This window comes from Pleurodeles waltl, chromosome 1_1, assembly GCF_031143425.1.
Source record: "Pleurodeles waltl isolate 20211129_DDA chromosome 1_1, aPleWal1.hap1.20221129, whole genome shotgun sequence".
NCBI lineage: Eukaryota > Metazoa > Chordata > Amphibia > Caudata > Salamandridae > Pleurodeles > Pleurodeles waltl.
This window is the reverse complement of record NC_090436.1, coordinates 387,947,890-387,966,577: the sequence shown is the minus strand read 5'-3', so window position 1 is coordinate 387,966,577 and position 18,688 is coordinate 387,947,890. Positions and strand designations below refer to the sequence as shown.

Genomic DNA, 18,688 nt, shown 5'->3' with positions numbered 1-18,688 from the left:
GTGCCTGCCTTACAAAACCGGTTTGTTTTGCCATAGGTAATTTTGATGTCTCCACAATACGATTTGGGCGGTGGAATTTGGGGCTGGTCTAAATTGGGGAGCTCCCAAGAGAGCACTCTCTCTCTCTCTGCTTGCCGCCGCATTCACCTGCTCTCTGGGTTGGGCTAACCCACTATTACCCAGTTGCACAAACTGCTTGCGAAGGGACAGCAGGACTGTCCTCATCACCTCCCTCATAATGTACTGGAAGAGGAGTTATCGAATGGGACTCCTCCGACTGAAAAATCACTCCCAGAGTCTGCGCCATTGTCCTATCCCTCAGATGCGGTCTCAGTATCTGATGTCTCAGTCTCTGATCCTATGTCAGAGCTGTCCTCAATAACCTGAGTGCCGGCAGCAGTCATCCATCAAGATGCCATCTCTGCTATTGGCTAAACTGTTGCTCTAAAACACTAGCCTACGTAGACAGTCACAAAATCGATGTTGTGAGTGAAATACGTGCAACAGTAGAGGCCACCTTACCTGTGCTTCTTCCCTCAATCAGCACGTTCTTTCAAGACACTCAAAAAACACCTTGTCACATACCATTCGTCACAGTCTTTAGCACCTCCTGCGCCCAGTCCAACAATCATTATTGGTGCTCCCACTCCCTCCTCCTCGGATTCCCTCATTACCACCCAGCAAAAGTGCCCTTCATCTCTCCATAGCCGCCCTCCACCCCGCACATACGTTTAATTGGTATTATAGCGCAGGTAATGGCTGACTTTACTAATGTACTCAGCTATTTACATAAAATACAGATTTGCTCTTTGCAGTAGGCATATAAACCTTCTGCGCTTCTTTATGGCACTAAAACTGCCACTAGACAAGTCTGACCCTTTTGTAGCAGAAACATAGTCACAATACTTACTTGACTTGTTTAGTGCTGCCTAAAAGCTACAGTTGAAAAGCGTCAATTGAAGTATGTGCATTGCTTTGAAGAAGCAAGCTGCAACTGCAAGACAACTGGTGGCAAATATATATACATATATATATATATATATCACTTTTATATGTGGGTCTGGTTTTCCTGGAGGCCGATCGCAGCCCCCAGGGAAACCACACACATATTGACAAAAGTGATATATATATATATATAGATCTATCTCTATATATATATATCTATCTACATAGATATATCTATACATATATCTATCTATATATATATATATATATCTATATATATATATCTATCTATCTATATATCTATCTATCTATATATCTATCTATCTATATATCTATCTATCTATCTATATATCTATCTATATATCTATATATCTATATATCTATATATCTATATATATATATATATCTATCTATCTATCTATATAGATATATATATATCTATATATATATAGATAGATAGATAGATAGATAGATATATATATATATGGAAAATGTCACTTACCCAGTGTACATCTGTTCGTGGCATTAGTCGCTGCAGATTCACATGCTGTGCACATCCCGCCATCTGGTGTTGGGCTCGGAGTGTTACAAGTTGTTTTTCTTCGAAGAAGTCTTTTCGAGTCACGAGACCGAGGGACTCCTCCCATTTCGGCTCCATTGCGCATGGGCGTCGACTCCATCTTAGATTGTTTTCCCCCGCAGAGGGTGAGGTAGGAGTTGTGTATGCTAGTAATAGTGCCCATGCAATGGAGTAATGTACATAATGTAGTTTAAAGTAATATATTTTCAAATTTACAAATTTACAAATGTTCAAGATCAACTTCTTAACGGCTACAGGCTTCCGGGGAGGCGGGTGGGCGCATGTGAATCTGCAGCGACTAATGCCACGAACAGATGTACACTGGGTAAGTGACATTTTCCGTTCGATGGCATGTGTAGCTGCAGATACACATGCTGTGCATAGACTAGTAAGCAGTTATCTCCCCAAAAGCGGTGGTTCAGCCTGTAGGAGTTGAAGTTGGTTGAAACAATGTTCGTAGTACTGCTTGACCTACTGTGGCTTGTTGTGCCGTTAACACATCTACACAGTAGTGTTTGGTAAATGTATGAGGCGTAGACCATGTAGCTGCCTTACATATTTCGGTCATTGGAATGTTTCCTAGAAAGGCCATGGTAGCACCTTTCTTTCTGGTTGAGTGTGCCTTTGGTGTAATAGGCAGTTCTCTCTTTGCTTTAAGATAGCAGGTTTGAATACACTTAACTATCCATCTAGCAATGCCTTGTTTAGAAATTGGATTACCTGTATGAGGTTTTTGGAAAGCAACAAATAATTGTTTTGTTTTTCGAATTAGTTTTGTTCTATCAATGTAGTACATTAACGCTCTTTTGATGTCTAATGTATGTAGTGCTCTTTCAGCTACAGAGTCTGGCTGTGGGAAGAACACTGGTAATTCTACTGTTTGATTCAAGTGGAACGGTGATATAACTTTTGGTAAAAATTTTGGATTTGTCCGTAGAACTACTTTATGCTTGTGTATTTGAATAAATGGTTCTTGTATGGTAAATGCTTGAATTTTGAATTTCACTCACTCTTCTTAGAGATGTGATGGCAATTAAAAATGCAACTTTCCATGTTAAGTATTGCATTTCACAAGAGTGCATGGGCTCAAAAGGTGGACCCATGAGTCGTGTTAAGACAATGTTGAGGTTCCATGAAGGAACTGGTGGTGTTCTTGGTGGTATAATTCTCTTTAGTCCTTCCATAAACGCTTTTAAGACTGGTATCCTAAATAGTGAGGTTGAGTGCGTAATTTGCAGGTAAGCTGAAATTGCGGTAAGATGTATCTTTATGGAAGAGAAAGCTAGCTTTGACTTTTGCAAATGTAGTAAGTATCTTACGATGTCTTTGGCAGATGCGTGTAAGGGTTGAATTTGATTATTATGGCAGTAATAAACACATCTTTTCCACTTATTTGCATAGCAATGTCTAGTGGTAGGTTTTCTAGCTTGTTTTATGACCTCCATACATTCCTGTGTAAGGTCTAAGTGTCCGAATTCTAGGACTTCAGGAGCCAAATTGCTAGATTCAGTGATGCTGGATTTGGATGTCTGATCTGTTGTTTGTGTTGTGTTAACAGATCTGGTCTGTTTGGTAGTTTGACATGAGGCACTACAGAGAGGTCTAGTAGTGTTGTGTACCAAGGTTGTCTTGCCTATATTGGCGCTATCAGTATGAGTTTGAGTTTGTTTTGACTCAATTTGTTTACCAGATATGGAAGGAGTGGGAGAGGGGGAAAAGCGTAAGCAAATATCCCTGACCAGCTAATCCATAACGCATTGCCCTGAGACTGATCTTGTGGGTACCTGGATGCGAAGTTTCGGCATTTTGCGTTTTCCTTTGTTGCAAATAGATCTATTTGTGGTGTTCCCCAATTTTGGAAGTATTTGTTTAGTATTTGGGGGTGAATCTCCCATTCGTGGATCTGTTGGTGATCCCGAGAGAGATTGTCTGCTAACTGGTTCTGAATTCCTGGAATAAATTGTGCTATTAGGCGAATGTGGTTGTGAATCGCCCAATGCCATATTTTTTGTGCCAGGAGACACAACTGTGTTGAGTGTGTCCCTCCCTGTTTGTTTAGGTAATACATTGTTGTCATGTTGTCTGTTTTGACAAGAATGTGTTTGTGGCTTATTATGGGTTGAAATGCTTTTAGCGCTAGAAATACTGCCAATAGTTCTAAGTGATTTATGTGAAACTGTTTTTGCTGAGTGTCCCATTGTCCTTGGATGCTGTGTTGATTGAGGTGTGCTGTGCTCCCCACCCTATCATGGAGGCATCTGTTGTTATTACATATTGTGGCACTGGGTCTTGGAAAGGCCGCCTTTGGTTTAAATTTATACTGTTCCACCATTGAAGCGAGGTGTATGTTTGGCGGTCTATCATTACCAGATCTAGAAGTTGACCCTGTGCTTGTGACCATTGTGATGCTAGGCACTGTTGTAAGGGCCGCATGTGCAACCTTGCGTTCGGGACAATGGCTATGCATGAGGACATCATGCCTAGTAGTTTCATCACCATTTTGACTTGTATCTTTTGTTTTGGATACATGGTCTTTATTACATTGTGAAATGCTTGAACCCTTTGTGGACTTGGAGTGGCAATCCCTTTTGCTGTGTTGATTGTCGCCCCTAAGTATTGCTGTGTTTGACACGGCAGAAGGTGTGACTTTGTGTAATTGATTGAGAAACCTAGATTGTGGAGGATTTCTATGACGTACTTCGTGTGTTGTGAACACCGTTTTAGCGTGTTGGTTTTGATTAACCAATCGTCTAGGTACGGGAACACATGTATTTGCTGCCTTCTGATATGTGCAGCTACTACTGCTAGGCATTTTGTAAAAACTCTTGGCGCAGTTGTTATTCCGAATGGCAACACCTTGAACTGGTAATGTACCCCTTGGAATACAAACCTTAGGTACTTTCTGTGTGAAGGATGTATCGGTATATGGAAATATGCATCCTTTAGGTCTAGTGTTGTCATGTAGTCTTGTTGTTTGAGCAGTGGGATTACGTCCTGTAATGTCACCATGTGAGAGTGATCTGATTTGATGTATGTATTTAATGTTCTGAGATCTAGTATAGGTCTCAGACTCTTGTCTTTTTTGGGTATGAGAAAGTACAGAGAGTAAACTCCTGTCCCTTTCTGTTGGTTTGGTACTAATTCTATTGCTTCTTTTTGTAGCAATGCCTGAACTTCTAGTCCTAGAAGATCTATATGTTGTTTTGACATATTGTGTGTTTTCGGTGGGACGTTTGGAGGGAATTTGAGAAATTCTATGCAATAACCATGCTGGATAATTGCTAGGACCCAAGTGTCTGTTGTTATTTCCTCCCAATGTTTGTAAAACTTGGTTAGTCTCCCCCCCACAGATGTTATGTGTTGGGGATTTGTGACTTGGAAGTCACTGCTTGTTTTGAGGAGTTTTGGGACTTTGGAACTTCCCTCTATTCTTTTGGAATTGTCCCCCTTTATATTGTCCCCGAAAACTTACCCGCTGATACTGGCTCTGGTAAGTGGGTCTTATTTGTGAGGTTGTGGGTTCTGTGCTTTGTCCTCGAAACCCTCCTCTAAACTGTGTTTTTCGAAATGTGCCTCTGCTCTGTGGGGAGTAGAGTGCGCCCATGGCTTTGGCCGTGTCAGTGTCTTTCTTAAGTTTTTCGATCGCAGTGTCCACCTCCGGCCCAAACAACTGCTGTCCGTTGAATGGCATATTCAGCACAGCTTGCTGTATTTCTGGTTTAAATCCTGATGTACGCAGCCATGCATGTCTCCTTATTGTTACTGCTGTGTTGACAGTTCTAGCAGCTGTGTCTGCAGCATCCATTGCTGACCGTATCTGATTGTTGGAGATACTCTGTCCTTCTTCTACTACCTGCTGTGCTCTCTTTTGGAACTCCTTGGGCAAATGTTCTATAAAGTGTTGCATTTCGTCCCAATGGGCCCTATCGTATCGGGCCAACAAAGCCTGTGAATTGGCAATACGCCACTGGTTTGCTGCCTGTGCCGCCACCCTCTTGCCTGCTGCGTCGAATTTTCGACTTTCTTTATCTGGAGGTGGTGCATCTCCTGAAGTATGTGAGTTCGCTCTTTTGCACGCTGCCCCTACTACAACGGAGTCCGGTGTTAGCTGTTGTGTGATGTACACGGGGTCTGTTGGTGGCGGTTTATATTTTTTCTCCACTCTTGGAGTAATGGCCTTTCCTTTTACAGGCTCTTCAAACACTTGTTTGGAGTGTTTCAGCATTCCGGGTAGCATAGGAAGACTTTGATACTGGCTGTGTGTGGACGACAGTGTGTTAAAAAGAAAGTTGTCTTCAATGGGCTCAGCATGCAGGCTGACATTAAGAAATGCCGCTGCTCTCGACACCACCTGTGCGTAGGCTGTACTATCCTCTGGTGGCGACGGTCTAGCTGGATAACATTCAGGACTATTATCTGACACTGGTGTGTCATAAAGGTCCCATGCGTCAGGGTCATCTTGACTCATTCCTGTATGAGTTGGGGATTGCATCATTGGTGGAGTGGCTACCAGTATGGTTGCGGAGAGCATTGTGGAGATGGTGGCGGGGTTACTTGTTTAGCCACCTTTGCCTGTGGCTGCTTCTCTTTTTCTTGGAAGGCAAGTTTGCGTTTCATTTTAATCGGAGTAGAGTACTGATCTTCCCTGTTTCTTTTTGGATATGGAGCCTTCTTTGTGTATAGTCTGGCTCTATTGTTTCCAATTCCTGTCCAAATCTATGTGTCTTCATTTGTGTGGACAGTCCTTGTTCCTCAGTGTAGGAACTTGTTTTCGGATCCGAGGCCGGATGTTTCGGTATCGAAACCTTTTCGGCTGCTTTTTTCGGTTCCGACAAAACTTTCTTTACTTTCAGCGTCGTGGTCTCTCGGTGCGACCCATTTCGGTGCCGCTATCTCGGTGCCGAACCTGCTCGGAGCCACTATCTCGGGCCCGAGATTGCTGTGTGGCGGTATCTCGACCGGAGTCGGATGACTTCGCCACCAGCGTGCCCTTTTTCGGTGCCGATGATCGGTCACCTATTTTTCGGGTTAAGCCATGGCCTGTTGGCGGTGGCGTCCCCTGGGCTTTAGTGGTTTTTTCGGGAGTTTTGTGTTTCGACGTCTTACTCACGGTTTTCGGCGTTTCTTCGGGATCGATCTCATCCGAGTCCGATTCCTGGATGAAGAATGTTTCTTCCTCCTCCTCGAAACGCTCTTGTCCTGTCGGCGCCGACGCCATTTGCAGTCTCCTTGCTCTTCGGTCTCTTAGTGTCTTCCTGGACCGAAACGCTCGACAGGCTTCACAAGTATCTTCCTTGTGTTCCGGCGACAAACACAAGTTACAGACCAGATGCTGATCTGTATATGGATACTTGTTATGGCATTTTGGGCAGAAGCGGAATGGGGTCCGTTCCATCAGCCTTGAAGAGACACGTGGCCGGGCCGACCAGGCCCCGACGGGGGATCGAAAAAACCCCAAAGGGCCACCGGAGCTCTTCAAAAGTCGGTGTCAATCTGTTGTAACTAACCCGATACCGAACGCAAACAATACCGAAGATTTTTCCGAGATTCTAACTAACTTTCCGACCCGAAACACGGAGCGAAAAGGAACACGTCCGAACCCAATGGCGGAAAAAAAACAATCTAAGATGGAGTCGACGCCCATGCGCAATGGAGCCGAAATGACTCGAAAAGAAAAACAACTTGTAACACTCTGAGCCCAACACCAGATGGGGGGATGTGCACAGCATGTATCTGCAGCTACACATGCCATTGAACACACACATATATATATATATATATATATATTTTTTTTAGTTGTATGGTTTCCTTTGGGGGCCAAAATGGCCCCCAGGGAAACCCTACAACAACTAAAAAAAATATTGCCCCCACAGGGGGTCGCCCTGCCCACGGGCGACCCCCTGTCCCTTTATTTTTATTTTATTTATTTTTTTGGAGAAAAAAAAAATGTTTCCCCGGGGGGGGGGGGGGGGGGGGGGGGGGCGCGATCGTATAACAAAGACAGAACAGAATGAAAAGAAAGATGGGCGAGCAGAGAAAAGATAAGAATGGGGATTGGAAAGAAAAAAAGGTACAGGATACGGAAGGAGAAAAGAAGGGAGGACAGAAATAATAAAAATATGGAGAGGGAAGATTTGGAGTGTGTGCAGAGGATGAACTATTAAGTGGGATGGAAGAAGTGAATTAGGAAGAGATGCAGAGGAAAAGAAAGGTGAGTGAAATGCAGAAAGCAGACAAAAATGGAAACGAAAGAGGGAACAATGATAAGAACAAACAAAAGAGGATAGGTAGACAACAAGGTACCAAACAAGGAGGTCAGAGACAAGGAACAAGAAGAGAGAGAGACGTATGGTCAAGACATGAATTTGATAGAGAAATAGTAGAAGGAGAGAGGACAAGGAGTTTGGGGGAGAGAGAATGGTAGAACTTAGACAGAGAGGAGACAGTATGAGGGAGAACACAAAGGGAGAAATAAATAGGGAAAGTAAGGAGGAGCAAGGAGAGAAGACAAACTAAGAAAGGATGGAATGAGATAAGGACAAGTAAGAGAGACAGACAAATGGATAGGAATAGCAAAAGGTGCAAGGAGGAGGTAAGAGAGGTGTGGCGATAGTGAAGAGAGGGGAATGACAGCAGGGCTCCAAAAATCCACTGGACCACTTGCATTGAAGTCTTATTTGATCATGTAAAGCTATTTTTAAAACTTACTCCACCAGTTGACAGTGAACAGGTGTTCTGTTCAGTTGAAAAGTGGAGGAGCAATAAAAGATGCCTGTAAATCTTGTTCTTATGTCACATTTGCTCTGTGTTCACCGACAGAGAACAAAAGTCAGTTTTTCTTACAATTCATTTTCCTTCTGACTGCAGAGTTCCAGGACTTTGTAAGGGGAACTGTGTGACCTGCTGCTTAGAATGTACAATAAAAGGATATAGGTTGTCAGGTTTTTCCTAACACACAACATTTAAATGACTAAGTCTGCTGTGCAAACATTTCAAAATATATTTCAGTAGTTATGAAAGCCCTTTTAATATATATGTGTGATAAAACATTTTTTTGGCATAGGATGAAAACAAATCAGAATACTCTGTGTTGATGTGCACAGGATATGTTTTCTGAAACCCAATTTTCAAAGATTAATACACTATGTAGTTTTATCAGCAAAGCTGCAAGTTAGTGGAGAGGTTTTTAGACATTTCTTGGAATGTTATATGTTACCACATCATGGTTTTGTAATATATTTATTAAAATTGAGTGTTTAAATAAACTGAGTAACACTCCTGCCCTGATGGCAATGTTGTTAGTAAACTAAAAGAAGTCCTAGGTTATGTGGGCTGGACATCATGGGTATGTGGGCCTGATTCGTGTGATGCCTGCAGCAAACTTTAGTCTGCTTAAACAAAAGAAGTTTTTTGTACTGCAGAAATGCTGAGCTCACATATTTGAAGGTGCAATCATATGTGAGAATGAAGAAAAAGGTCACTGTAAACTATTTGCCTAGGATCACACAATTTGAGACCCATTTATGGTTCAAGTACATTACAGTTAGATCGAGTAGATTATTTAAGTTACTTGACCTGCAGGTCTAGTAACATTTTTATGATTTTGTGATTTTGTGAGCCCTCGTACAATGAATAGGGCACAAGATTCAATGGCACTGATGCCCAGACACACAAGGAGTCCAATGCAACCCCACAATGGGTGTCTTTTAATACCAGCCTCAAGGTGGGGGGGGGGGGGAAGGGGGTGTAGGTCAGTTTCCTTTGGTTTGCCTTAGTGCCTATGGTACCCTGCTTTGCCACTGATTTGCACATTACACATGCTTGCATTTTAAATTGCTGCTGGTCTTAAGTGCATGCAACCTTAACTGCAGTGCACGGAGCACCTATATTGCTACACACAGAGAAAACCATTAAAGGGAACAATGCCCACAACTTATGGAGACGGGCCTCTATCAGAGGATGAATGGCTGACTGATTCACAAATGTGTTTATCCTGGGGGTATGTGCTGCTACCTACACTGTTGAGAGAACTGAACCTGGGAGGACTCTGGCAGTGTAAAGATGAAGTGGTTGTCTTGCATTGGATTGGTCACTAGTGGCTTCAGGCAGGTACCCTGAATCTACCTTTGGACTCCAACCTGAGCACTAAATCCACATACTGATGGTCCAAAAATCAGATTAACTCCTTTTAAGGGGAACCTGACGGGCTGCACAGGAGTCCATGAATGGGTCCCTTGGACCACTTAATGGAGGACCCAAACTGCACCGACCTGTTGCCCTACTAAGAGATTAAAATAATCGTACTGAGGGTGAATTAGGCATCATCGTCCTGAAACTGGTTTGCTTCTCCGACTCGGTCTGCCGAATTGGAACTTCAAATATCCCCCCCAAGGTGGGTTTAGTGGATGCAGGACCAGGCCTTGGGCAGGTCTGAATTCATAAATGCACAGCTCAATGCCCCACATGATTTTTACCAGTTGAAGGACCAGGCAGGGCTTATTCCTAAGAAAATTCAACAAATATTCGTAGAACAAAATTCCATTGATGGGAACCAATAGCACTAAACATGTCCTAGTGAACTAGTCAGCTATATATAAGGGCACTGGCAACTCTACAGAAATTAGTTTATGAGCCATTCAATCCTCCAAGCCAGACCTGGAAACACAAATAAGACAAGTGGTTTGGGCTATCTCACTATAGCAGCAAGACCATAGATGTCTAGTACACAGGGCCTGGAGAGGCAGAGCAGCATTTCTGACTAGGAATATATCAGGAAGGATATCGTGGGCAACAGTTATCCACCTGAGCACTTCCTTTAAAATGCTGGAAGACAGAGTGGAAGAAGATAAGAGGGAGGAAGAACAACTTGTGGTTTCTGGGGTTCCTTGGGGGACCTGAGGAGGCCTACCTCAAACCCGTCATCAACGATTGGCTACGAGGAATCAAATCAATGTAGAGTGTTTACTGTGGAACAAGCATATCTAGCAGTGTCACAGAGACCACCAAGTAGAGCAACCCCTGGACCCGTGACAGCATGCATTCTGAAGTATAAGTCAGAGATGACATGCCTGGACATGATTGAAAATGATTCACACTGCATCCCATCTTTTCAGATAACACAAGGCTAGTGCAGCAACAGCGAAAATTAGTTGAAGTGTCAAACAGAAGCTGTGTGTGCTGAATTTACTCTATATGTTACTGCACCCAAACTAATCTACCAGGACAAAACACTTTTCTTTGATATCCCAGAGGCGGCTTGAGAATGGGCAGAGGACAGAACCGACATTGGATTCATTGTGACTTGTGTTGAATTATATCGAAGGGAACGTTTGGAGATAAGCGATGAGCTACAGCTAACCAGGGGGTGAAAGTGCCACTTACCGTCAGATGCTCTATAGAAGTACATGGTCAGGGAGGGGTGAAATGGTTCTGTTAAGTTGTTCAAAGGTTGTTTGTTTTATCATACCGTGATCCGTATATTCTCTATAACATACTGCTACTGTATCACAGCCGGACAAAAGGCAGTGACAACCCCGAAGGCAGAAACTCTCCACTCCCAGTGTCTCCTGGAATGTCAATGGCCTTCTAAATAAGGGGGAAAAAGGAGCAGTGATGAAAACTCCAAACAATGTGGCTCATATTTATTGTTACTCCAAGACACACATGCCTCAGTACGACTATGGGTTCTTATGTCAGTATGGGTATAAATCGATCTAACACATAGCTTCACTCCAGGTTGAAGCGGGGTAGCAGTTTTGATCAAGCACCAGTTCTCATTCCAGGTAACTCAGGTAACCCAGTTAGGGCTCAATCGCCTGGAAATATAGTTTGTGGTCTCAGAACTACGTTATGGGAACGTTGTTAATATACTAAATGTATATGCCCCACCTTCAGATGTCAGCAGCCTTCCCACAGCTGATCAGAACTATTGTTCTGGAGGCTTCACTGGTTCTTAGGATTATAGGCGGCAATTTCAATGGGATGATGGATAGATAGGTAGACAGATAAGGGTCTACAGAGCAGCACAAGACTATGTCACCTGTAGCAACTTTTGCTGCCTCATATAGTTTATGTGACCTATGGCGATGCACCACCCGCTACAACGGCAAAACATCTTTTTCACAGGACCACAATAGCCTTTTCCCCATATTTATTTTGTCCTGGGGTCAGATGTGGAAGCAGTAGTTGGCATCCTTGGCCATGCCTGAAGTCTAAGACTACTGCCCAACAAAAATCGCTTTCAGGTAAATGCCAGCACGACATCACAGGATGTAGAGGCTTAATACTGGTGGCTAGTTAAAAAAAGAGCCAAGTGATGCATTATGAGAAGAAATAACACAACACTTTACTGGCAATCCTGGCTCAGTCAATTCTCCAGTGATATTATAGAATGTAATAAGTCCAGTGGTGAGGGGCAGGACACTGAGCTTTGTCTCACATCCTAAACACAAAACCACATTGGCAATCAATTGTCTAGAACAGTGGTTCCCAACCTTTTGACTTTATCATCACTGGAACCCGGGGACCCCCAGTGATTCAGTATTGGAATCTGGGGACCCCCCCAATGAGTCATTACTGAAAGCTGGGGACCTAATCTGTTAATAGTATTTAATTTTCAAAGCAGTTGCGGACCCCCTGAGGAAGCTTCGCGGACCCCCAGGGGTGCCCAGACCACTGGTTGGGAACCACTGGTCTACAGGAGGCAGTGCTAGGCTTAAAAAAGCTGACACTGTGGGAATTGTTAGAGAACACATTTCATGATTTTAACGTTACAAAGGCTTAACACCAACATAACCTTTTAGATCAGGCCAGGGAAACCTGGAATGCCTCCTCTGGTAACATGGCAATAAGATGGGTAAATTTCTGGGCTGGCCAAGCCTATAGGAGGAAGAGAATAGACACAAAGGGAGCAGGATGAGTGCAGACGAGCTCATGGTAACTGAACCAGAGGCAATAGCAGCGTTTTCCAAGTACTAATGAAAGTTTAACAGCTCCACCATACTGACCCCCAAAAGATCTGAATGATTGGTAAGCCACACACATGCACAGAGGCCATCTCGGGAAGATTCTGCCTGATATAGTTCAAATTCTTACACCAAGTATATTACATTAGGCAAAGGGTATGGCCTATGAATGAGACTCTGCCTTCAGTGTCTAGCCGAGGTCAGGAATTTCTACAATACAGTGTGAAGCTTTAGCACCACCAAGTCCTACTGGGGACAGATAACACATTTTAAACACAGTGCTTTGGAAAGGGATGCTATGTTTACCCTTGAGATAGCACTGTTTAATGTTCTGGAGGGATTACACCTTAAAACCCATCCTTGGGACTAGGACTAGGACTAGGGCTGGTTCTTGCAAAACAGGTTACTGGATAAAACCAAAGGAAGCCAGGTGCTTAGGCATTGCCAAATGGAAAGTAAGTATAGACTGCTGTAGGGACTGCGTTTACAGTCTCCATTGCCAGAGAGTGCCCCTAAAAAAATTGTACAATATGGGAGGGATGGGTACAATACCAGGGTCTGTCGAGAGCAGTAATGCCTTGTATGAATGGGTAGAAGCACAGCAGCTCAGGCTGATAGGCTCTCCTAATGATCTTCAAACATGTTGTAATCTAACAAATGAAAGTACAGCTACTTGTTTACTTGTGTGTTTGTATTATTGTGTAATTATCTAAAATCCCAATACAAATGTCTATAAAAATGAATGCTGTCACGGTTGTTTCATTTCCCTGCAGAGGATTACCAACCTGATAATACAGATCTTTATATCAACAGTCACCTGATAGCAATATGAGAGGACACAGATTCCTCATGTGAACTGAGCTCAGAAGCAGGATTTATTAAACTCATATTGCTACAAAGTGACTGTTGATATAAAGATCTGTTGTTACTTGTACATCAGATACTCTGTGGAAAGATATACTTATATTAATATAAGTTTGATCTGAAACTTTACAAAACCAGAGGAGCCTTTGTCCTTATGGTAATCTGTCTTTCTAACCACTCAAGTACAGCAGAGGGGTTGCTTTGTTTTATATTTGCAATGCATTGTGGATTAGAAAATGTGGTGGGATACACCTGTGCCACACCACCCTCGACTCTGACTGTGGGTCTAGATTTTAAAAAAATGCCTGGGGTTGGTAGAAGTCCCTTAGCACCTGCTGACCATTGGCCTAAATATCACAGCTACCCACATTACCAGAAAGACTGACATACCAAGAAACAGGTTTCAAAATGCCCTCAGTGTCGCATATTATAAGGTACCCCAAATTCAGGATTATACGAACAACCATTATTCCCAAACTCTTGGGCACGTTTAAAAAAAAATGTATAAACCTCCTTCATACCTTTTTATTCATTCATTAGATGTTACCTAATTAATTGAGGCCTGGATGGTACACTATAAAAAATTATAAGCTGCAGCTCGGTTGATGGCTCTGTACATCACGTTTTTTAGACAATAATCAAACACTACATATCACTGTGGCTTGAAGATTCTGACAGACATACTCGTATATTACTTTTGTGGAACAACCCTCTGGGCAAAAAATTACAGATGGAAAAGTTACCTATTTCTATTATTTTCTACTTACTCTTATCAATTTTCTGTTTTTAATTATTAGTTTATTTGAGAAAAGCACAAGAGAGAAGATGAACTGTTTCTCTCCACAACAGTCATTGTGGCATACTCATAGTGGCAAGATGGCGGAGACAGTTAAGAGAAATGAAAACCGTCAAAGTCTGTGCTATACCAGTGTGGACCTGCTGAGTGAACGCCTAGAAAGCCGCTAACATTCTCCTGTTAGATGTGCTGGTGCGTTTATCAGGTGCCGAGACACTAACTACTACGATCCATGGTTTCTTAATCCTTAAATCCTCTCTGAAGATGATTCTCCAAGAGTGGTGGTTGGGAAGGAGTTTTGCCTCCCTAAGAAGTCCTCAGTAAGGAAGTTGAATGCACTGTCATTACATAGCTTAACAATGCATATGACACAGAATTAGTCATGAATGAGAAATGCTCCTAAGGGGGGGGGGGGAGGTCTAATAAGTGAGCAATCGCTTTTGAAAGCAAACGTTCTACTTTTCCCAGACTATAGCCAGTCTACGCAGCACTACATCAAAAATTTAAGGTGATCCAAAAAGAGTTATGTAACTTGGGACTCAAAATCTCTCTGTAGCACACGGCTAGGTTGAAGATCTAGCATGAACATATTTTTACTGATGTGGAGGCAATCAAAGAATTAATGAAGGTGATGACAAAGGACCATGTTTATCAGTTTGGTGATTTCTGGAATATATAGGGCCCACTGGACTATCGTGAGTCTCACTTGTGCACCCTGCAGGAAAATAAAGTTCCTCTGTTTTTGGCCAACAGGTGGGTCTGGTGAGACACCTTTTTTGATTGCGAGAGCTACAATATTATAGTAAAATGTCTGGATGTACTCATTTTCCCTGTATGAAACTCTTGTTACATGCAGGCTTACGAGAGGGCAGATTACAACTAGGACAGAGATGGGGTTAAACTTTTGTGCTCTTGAGGAACTATTTTATTGTATTCTTGGTCTAAGCTCAATAAAAAAGACTGACAGCTAAATAGCAGCACATCAGTTGTAGGGTTAACCCGTACCAATATATTGTGCTCTAGCACAAGTAATTTAACCAGTCTCTGATTAAACTGCTTGCTTACTCTGGCAGACTAATTCGGAGAGAGCTCGGTTGATCGTTGTTTCACATTTAGTTGAGGTTTAATAGGACTTTAGAGCATGTGTACATTTGAGTCACCATCATCCTTCCTGAATAATGCCTAATAAAGAAGAGCATCTCGTCTGATTAAGGGAACTGCTATAAAATGAACATGATCTTGGTCATGAGAGAGTGTCTCCACAGTAACTGCTTGGGGTGTACATTCCAACCTAAATAGTTGCAAGTATCTGTTATACCAGTACTGGAAGTACAGTTACCTTTTATCATTCCAGGAAGGAAGTCTCTCCTTCCTGTGGGCGGGTCACAGCCCATATGAAAACATCACTTACTCCTGTCTGGTTCATTTGCCATTAACTATTCTACAGGAGGTGCCAAGCTGTCACTACGTAGAGCCCACAGGAAGAGGCTTGATGTAATACCCACAGGTATGACATACAGTGCCCGTATGAAACTGCTGGGGGAGCAGCCATCTAGTAAGGGTACCCACCACGAAGCTGAAAAAACTGCCAAAAAAAGAGTAAATGTATTACTCCAAGAACAAGACAGGAAAAAATAAGCAAAAATACTTCGCGACATGCTTCTGAACTGAAAAGTGCACTAAAGTTCTAGTTCGAATTGCCAAAAAATTGAACCAAAGATGGCCCGTCTTGGAATGCAGCAGTACTTTAGAGCGGAGGGGATTCTCTGATGGGTAATTGCTAAGGCACTATCTGATGCTGGTCATAGAGTGGCCCAACTGCAACAGTTGGAATTAATCAGTAGCTTGACAAAAATTATTCTAAAAAAAGGCTATGTTTCTCTTATTAAAATGTTTTGGACACTACTCATTTTTAGAAGGGCAGTTCACAAACCATAAACAGAATAAACTAAAATGCTAATCTAACCAACACCACCCTAATATTTTGTTCAAGCCTCCAACAGACACTACACTACATTACAGGTGATGGTTTTCTCACAGCATGAAAACACTAACTATGGAGCAGCCAGTTGAGACGATAGTGATGTGACCAGAAACGTGAGCTCCTCATATTTATGAAGGTAGGCTCTTAAAACGGATCAAGAGAGTCCCTTGCCCCTATGAGTCAATGCTTGGACCCTAGTTTGTGCCTTCGGTATTGAACATGTCTTTCCTTCGGCATTAAACAGGTCTTGCTGCGATGTTTTATACCCAACACTAATTTGTTTTTTAAAATAAAATATACATCCTACCTGTATAGGATATCCTGATGGCAGTGAGTGGGATGTTGGAAACTTTCATATTTTTAGACTGAAGAAATTTGAAACTAGAATTGGAGAGATCTTCAGATGTCAGCTTCTGGAGGACATTCCGTGACAATGGTCCAGCTACTCCAAGGACACCAATCTCGTCAGTCACATTTTTAATCTGCACATCACATCCTCTCTTTATGGCCTCCTCTTCTATCATCCTGCCGGAGGAATAGGAAGTTACAACGTCACGGAATGGGTTTAAGAATTTATCAGTCATAATCCAGATTATTTGTTTACTACTACTCCACCACAATAATAATTTCATGTAAAAGACAGGTTCCAAACATCAGTGACTGGTCTGGTAGAAAACTTATCTCAAAGGAACAGGAATATAAAGTAATAATATCAAAAAAGTTGAGCATCTGAAACGAAAGTTGTCTTCAGCAAATATACAAAACATCATCTGCATTTGACATGTGTTACAAGGACCCAATTGACTGCCAATAGGTCAATTTCAGCACATCAGATATGAGACCTACGTCAGTGTATTGAAATGGGATTCAGTTCAGAAGTTTGTGTTAATCTAACAACAGGTTTGCAAACTTGATTATTCTGTTGTGTGGCCTTAAAATGTATTCAAAGTGCTATTTTTGTATTTGGTGTTGCTAATACGTTCATTAAAGTGTGGGAAGGACATATATTATTGCAAAGGTCAATTAGTATAAGTGAAGGAACTTTCGAAAAGCCATTATTTGTGATCACTTGGTAGTTGATGTGGTAACCTGCCAGTATCTAGATTAAGAATGTGTATTGTGTGCATGGAAACTTGTAACCATGTGATGTTGTATTCATAGAATGTGGAATCTATCGTCGCTGGAATATACTGGGGTCAGTGGATCCCAGGCTCTGTTGGAAGAAGGAGACAGACTCGCTGATGGGGATAGGGTTTTATTACTGTACGAACTTGAACAAATAAAATCATTCTTACTTATTTACTTGAACTACGCTTGGATGTACTTCACATTAAAATACTTTTTGAGCACATTGAGTCTCCACTCAGAATGAAACAATGAAGTTCCGTCCATCCGAAATATCTGCATGAACCTTGTGAGACTTTAAAAACAGATTTTAAAAGAGCTTTAAAGGCGTATTGTTGCATCCCTTGTTACTATACATTGGCCCAGCTACTGCATTCTCCTTAATTTCTACGTTAGTTGCATGACTTGCACCGTTGGCAGGCCTGCTAATCTTTTCATAGGAGTATTTGCCTAGCTTTTCACATGTATCTGTTGCCTTGTGGGCCTTAGTTCCTACCACTAACTCAGAGATCAGCAACAGAGTGATTGAGATGCTGTCCCACAAATTGAAGATTACATGAGAGAGCAGTAGTGTGGAGGCAGTAACCAGCTCAACCCTTGGCTAGAAAACCTCAACCAGCAGGTTCTTCACATAGCAGTCATGAGGCTTCCCAGTAAATCTATACAATGCTTATGTTTATGCTAGTCCTCATAACCAACGAAGAATCCTATGCAGTGGTTCCAGGACTTCAGTGTTGGAAGAGTGATCAGCAGTTAGACTGCAAACCTCTCAATATTTAACACCTTGTGACCTTCTGCTACTGGGCGCTACAGCCATTGTACGAGTCATATCTGTGTGAAGGCTCAATTGAATACATGTGAGCCTGCAAAGTCCAATATAATTTCCATATCAAATGCAACTTCTGATGTCTCTAGTAGCCTGTAATAAAGAACTGAAGTCGCTTCTCAAGTACAGTAACTTATTGTAGTTGAGTTCTGATGTCACAATGGCTGCTGGCGAAGCTGGCAGCTGAAGGGAAAGAGAGGTCACCAGGGCCGGACTGGGAAACCAAATACAACCCCGCTCCCTTTGTCTCCTCAAACAATCTCTCTTCTTTTCCATCCCACCATTTACCAACTTTCCTTCTCTGACTGTTTTCTCTTTACCTCCCTCCCCCTCTCTCAAAGCTTCCCTGAGCTTTCGGATTCTGTCTTTGCAACGCATATTTAACTGCTTTTTTGTGTGTATTGTTTCACTAGAGATTTTAATTTTATTGTTTGCATTTCCAAATATCCTGTTTTATACATATCCTTTCTTTCATATGAACGAGCGAAGCATCAAGCAAGTAAGTCATTTGTGAGACTGGTGATAGTGTAACCATGTATTAAAAGGAATAAAGTACCCTCCCCGCCCCTTACTGCTATTGTAAGTCACCTCAGAGTACCATAAC

The 18,688-nt window shown here is 42.3% G+C and overlaps 1 protein-coding gene across 2 annotated transcripts in view; it reads right to left on the bottom strand.

Moving 5' to 3' along the window:
- DMGDH (dimethylglycine dehydrogenase) overlaps window positions 1-18,688 on the bottom strand; it is a 458,426-nt gene that overhangs the window by 142,595 nt on the left and 297,143 nt on the right. For both annotated transcript variants that reach the window (XM_069223303.1, XM_069223293.1), the window contains exon 12: window positions 16,441-16,658. In XM_069223303.1, coding sequence (XP_069079404.1) covers window positions 16,441-16,658 — 218 coding nt within the window. The remainder of the gene's footprint in view (window positions 1-16,440; window positions 16,659-18,688) is intronic.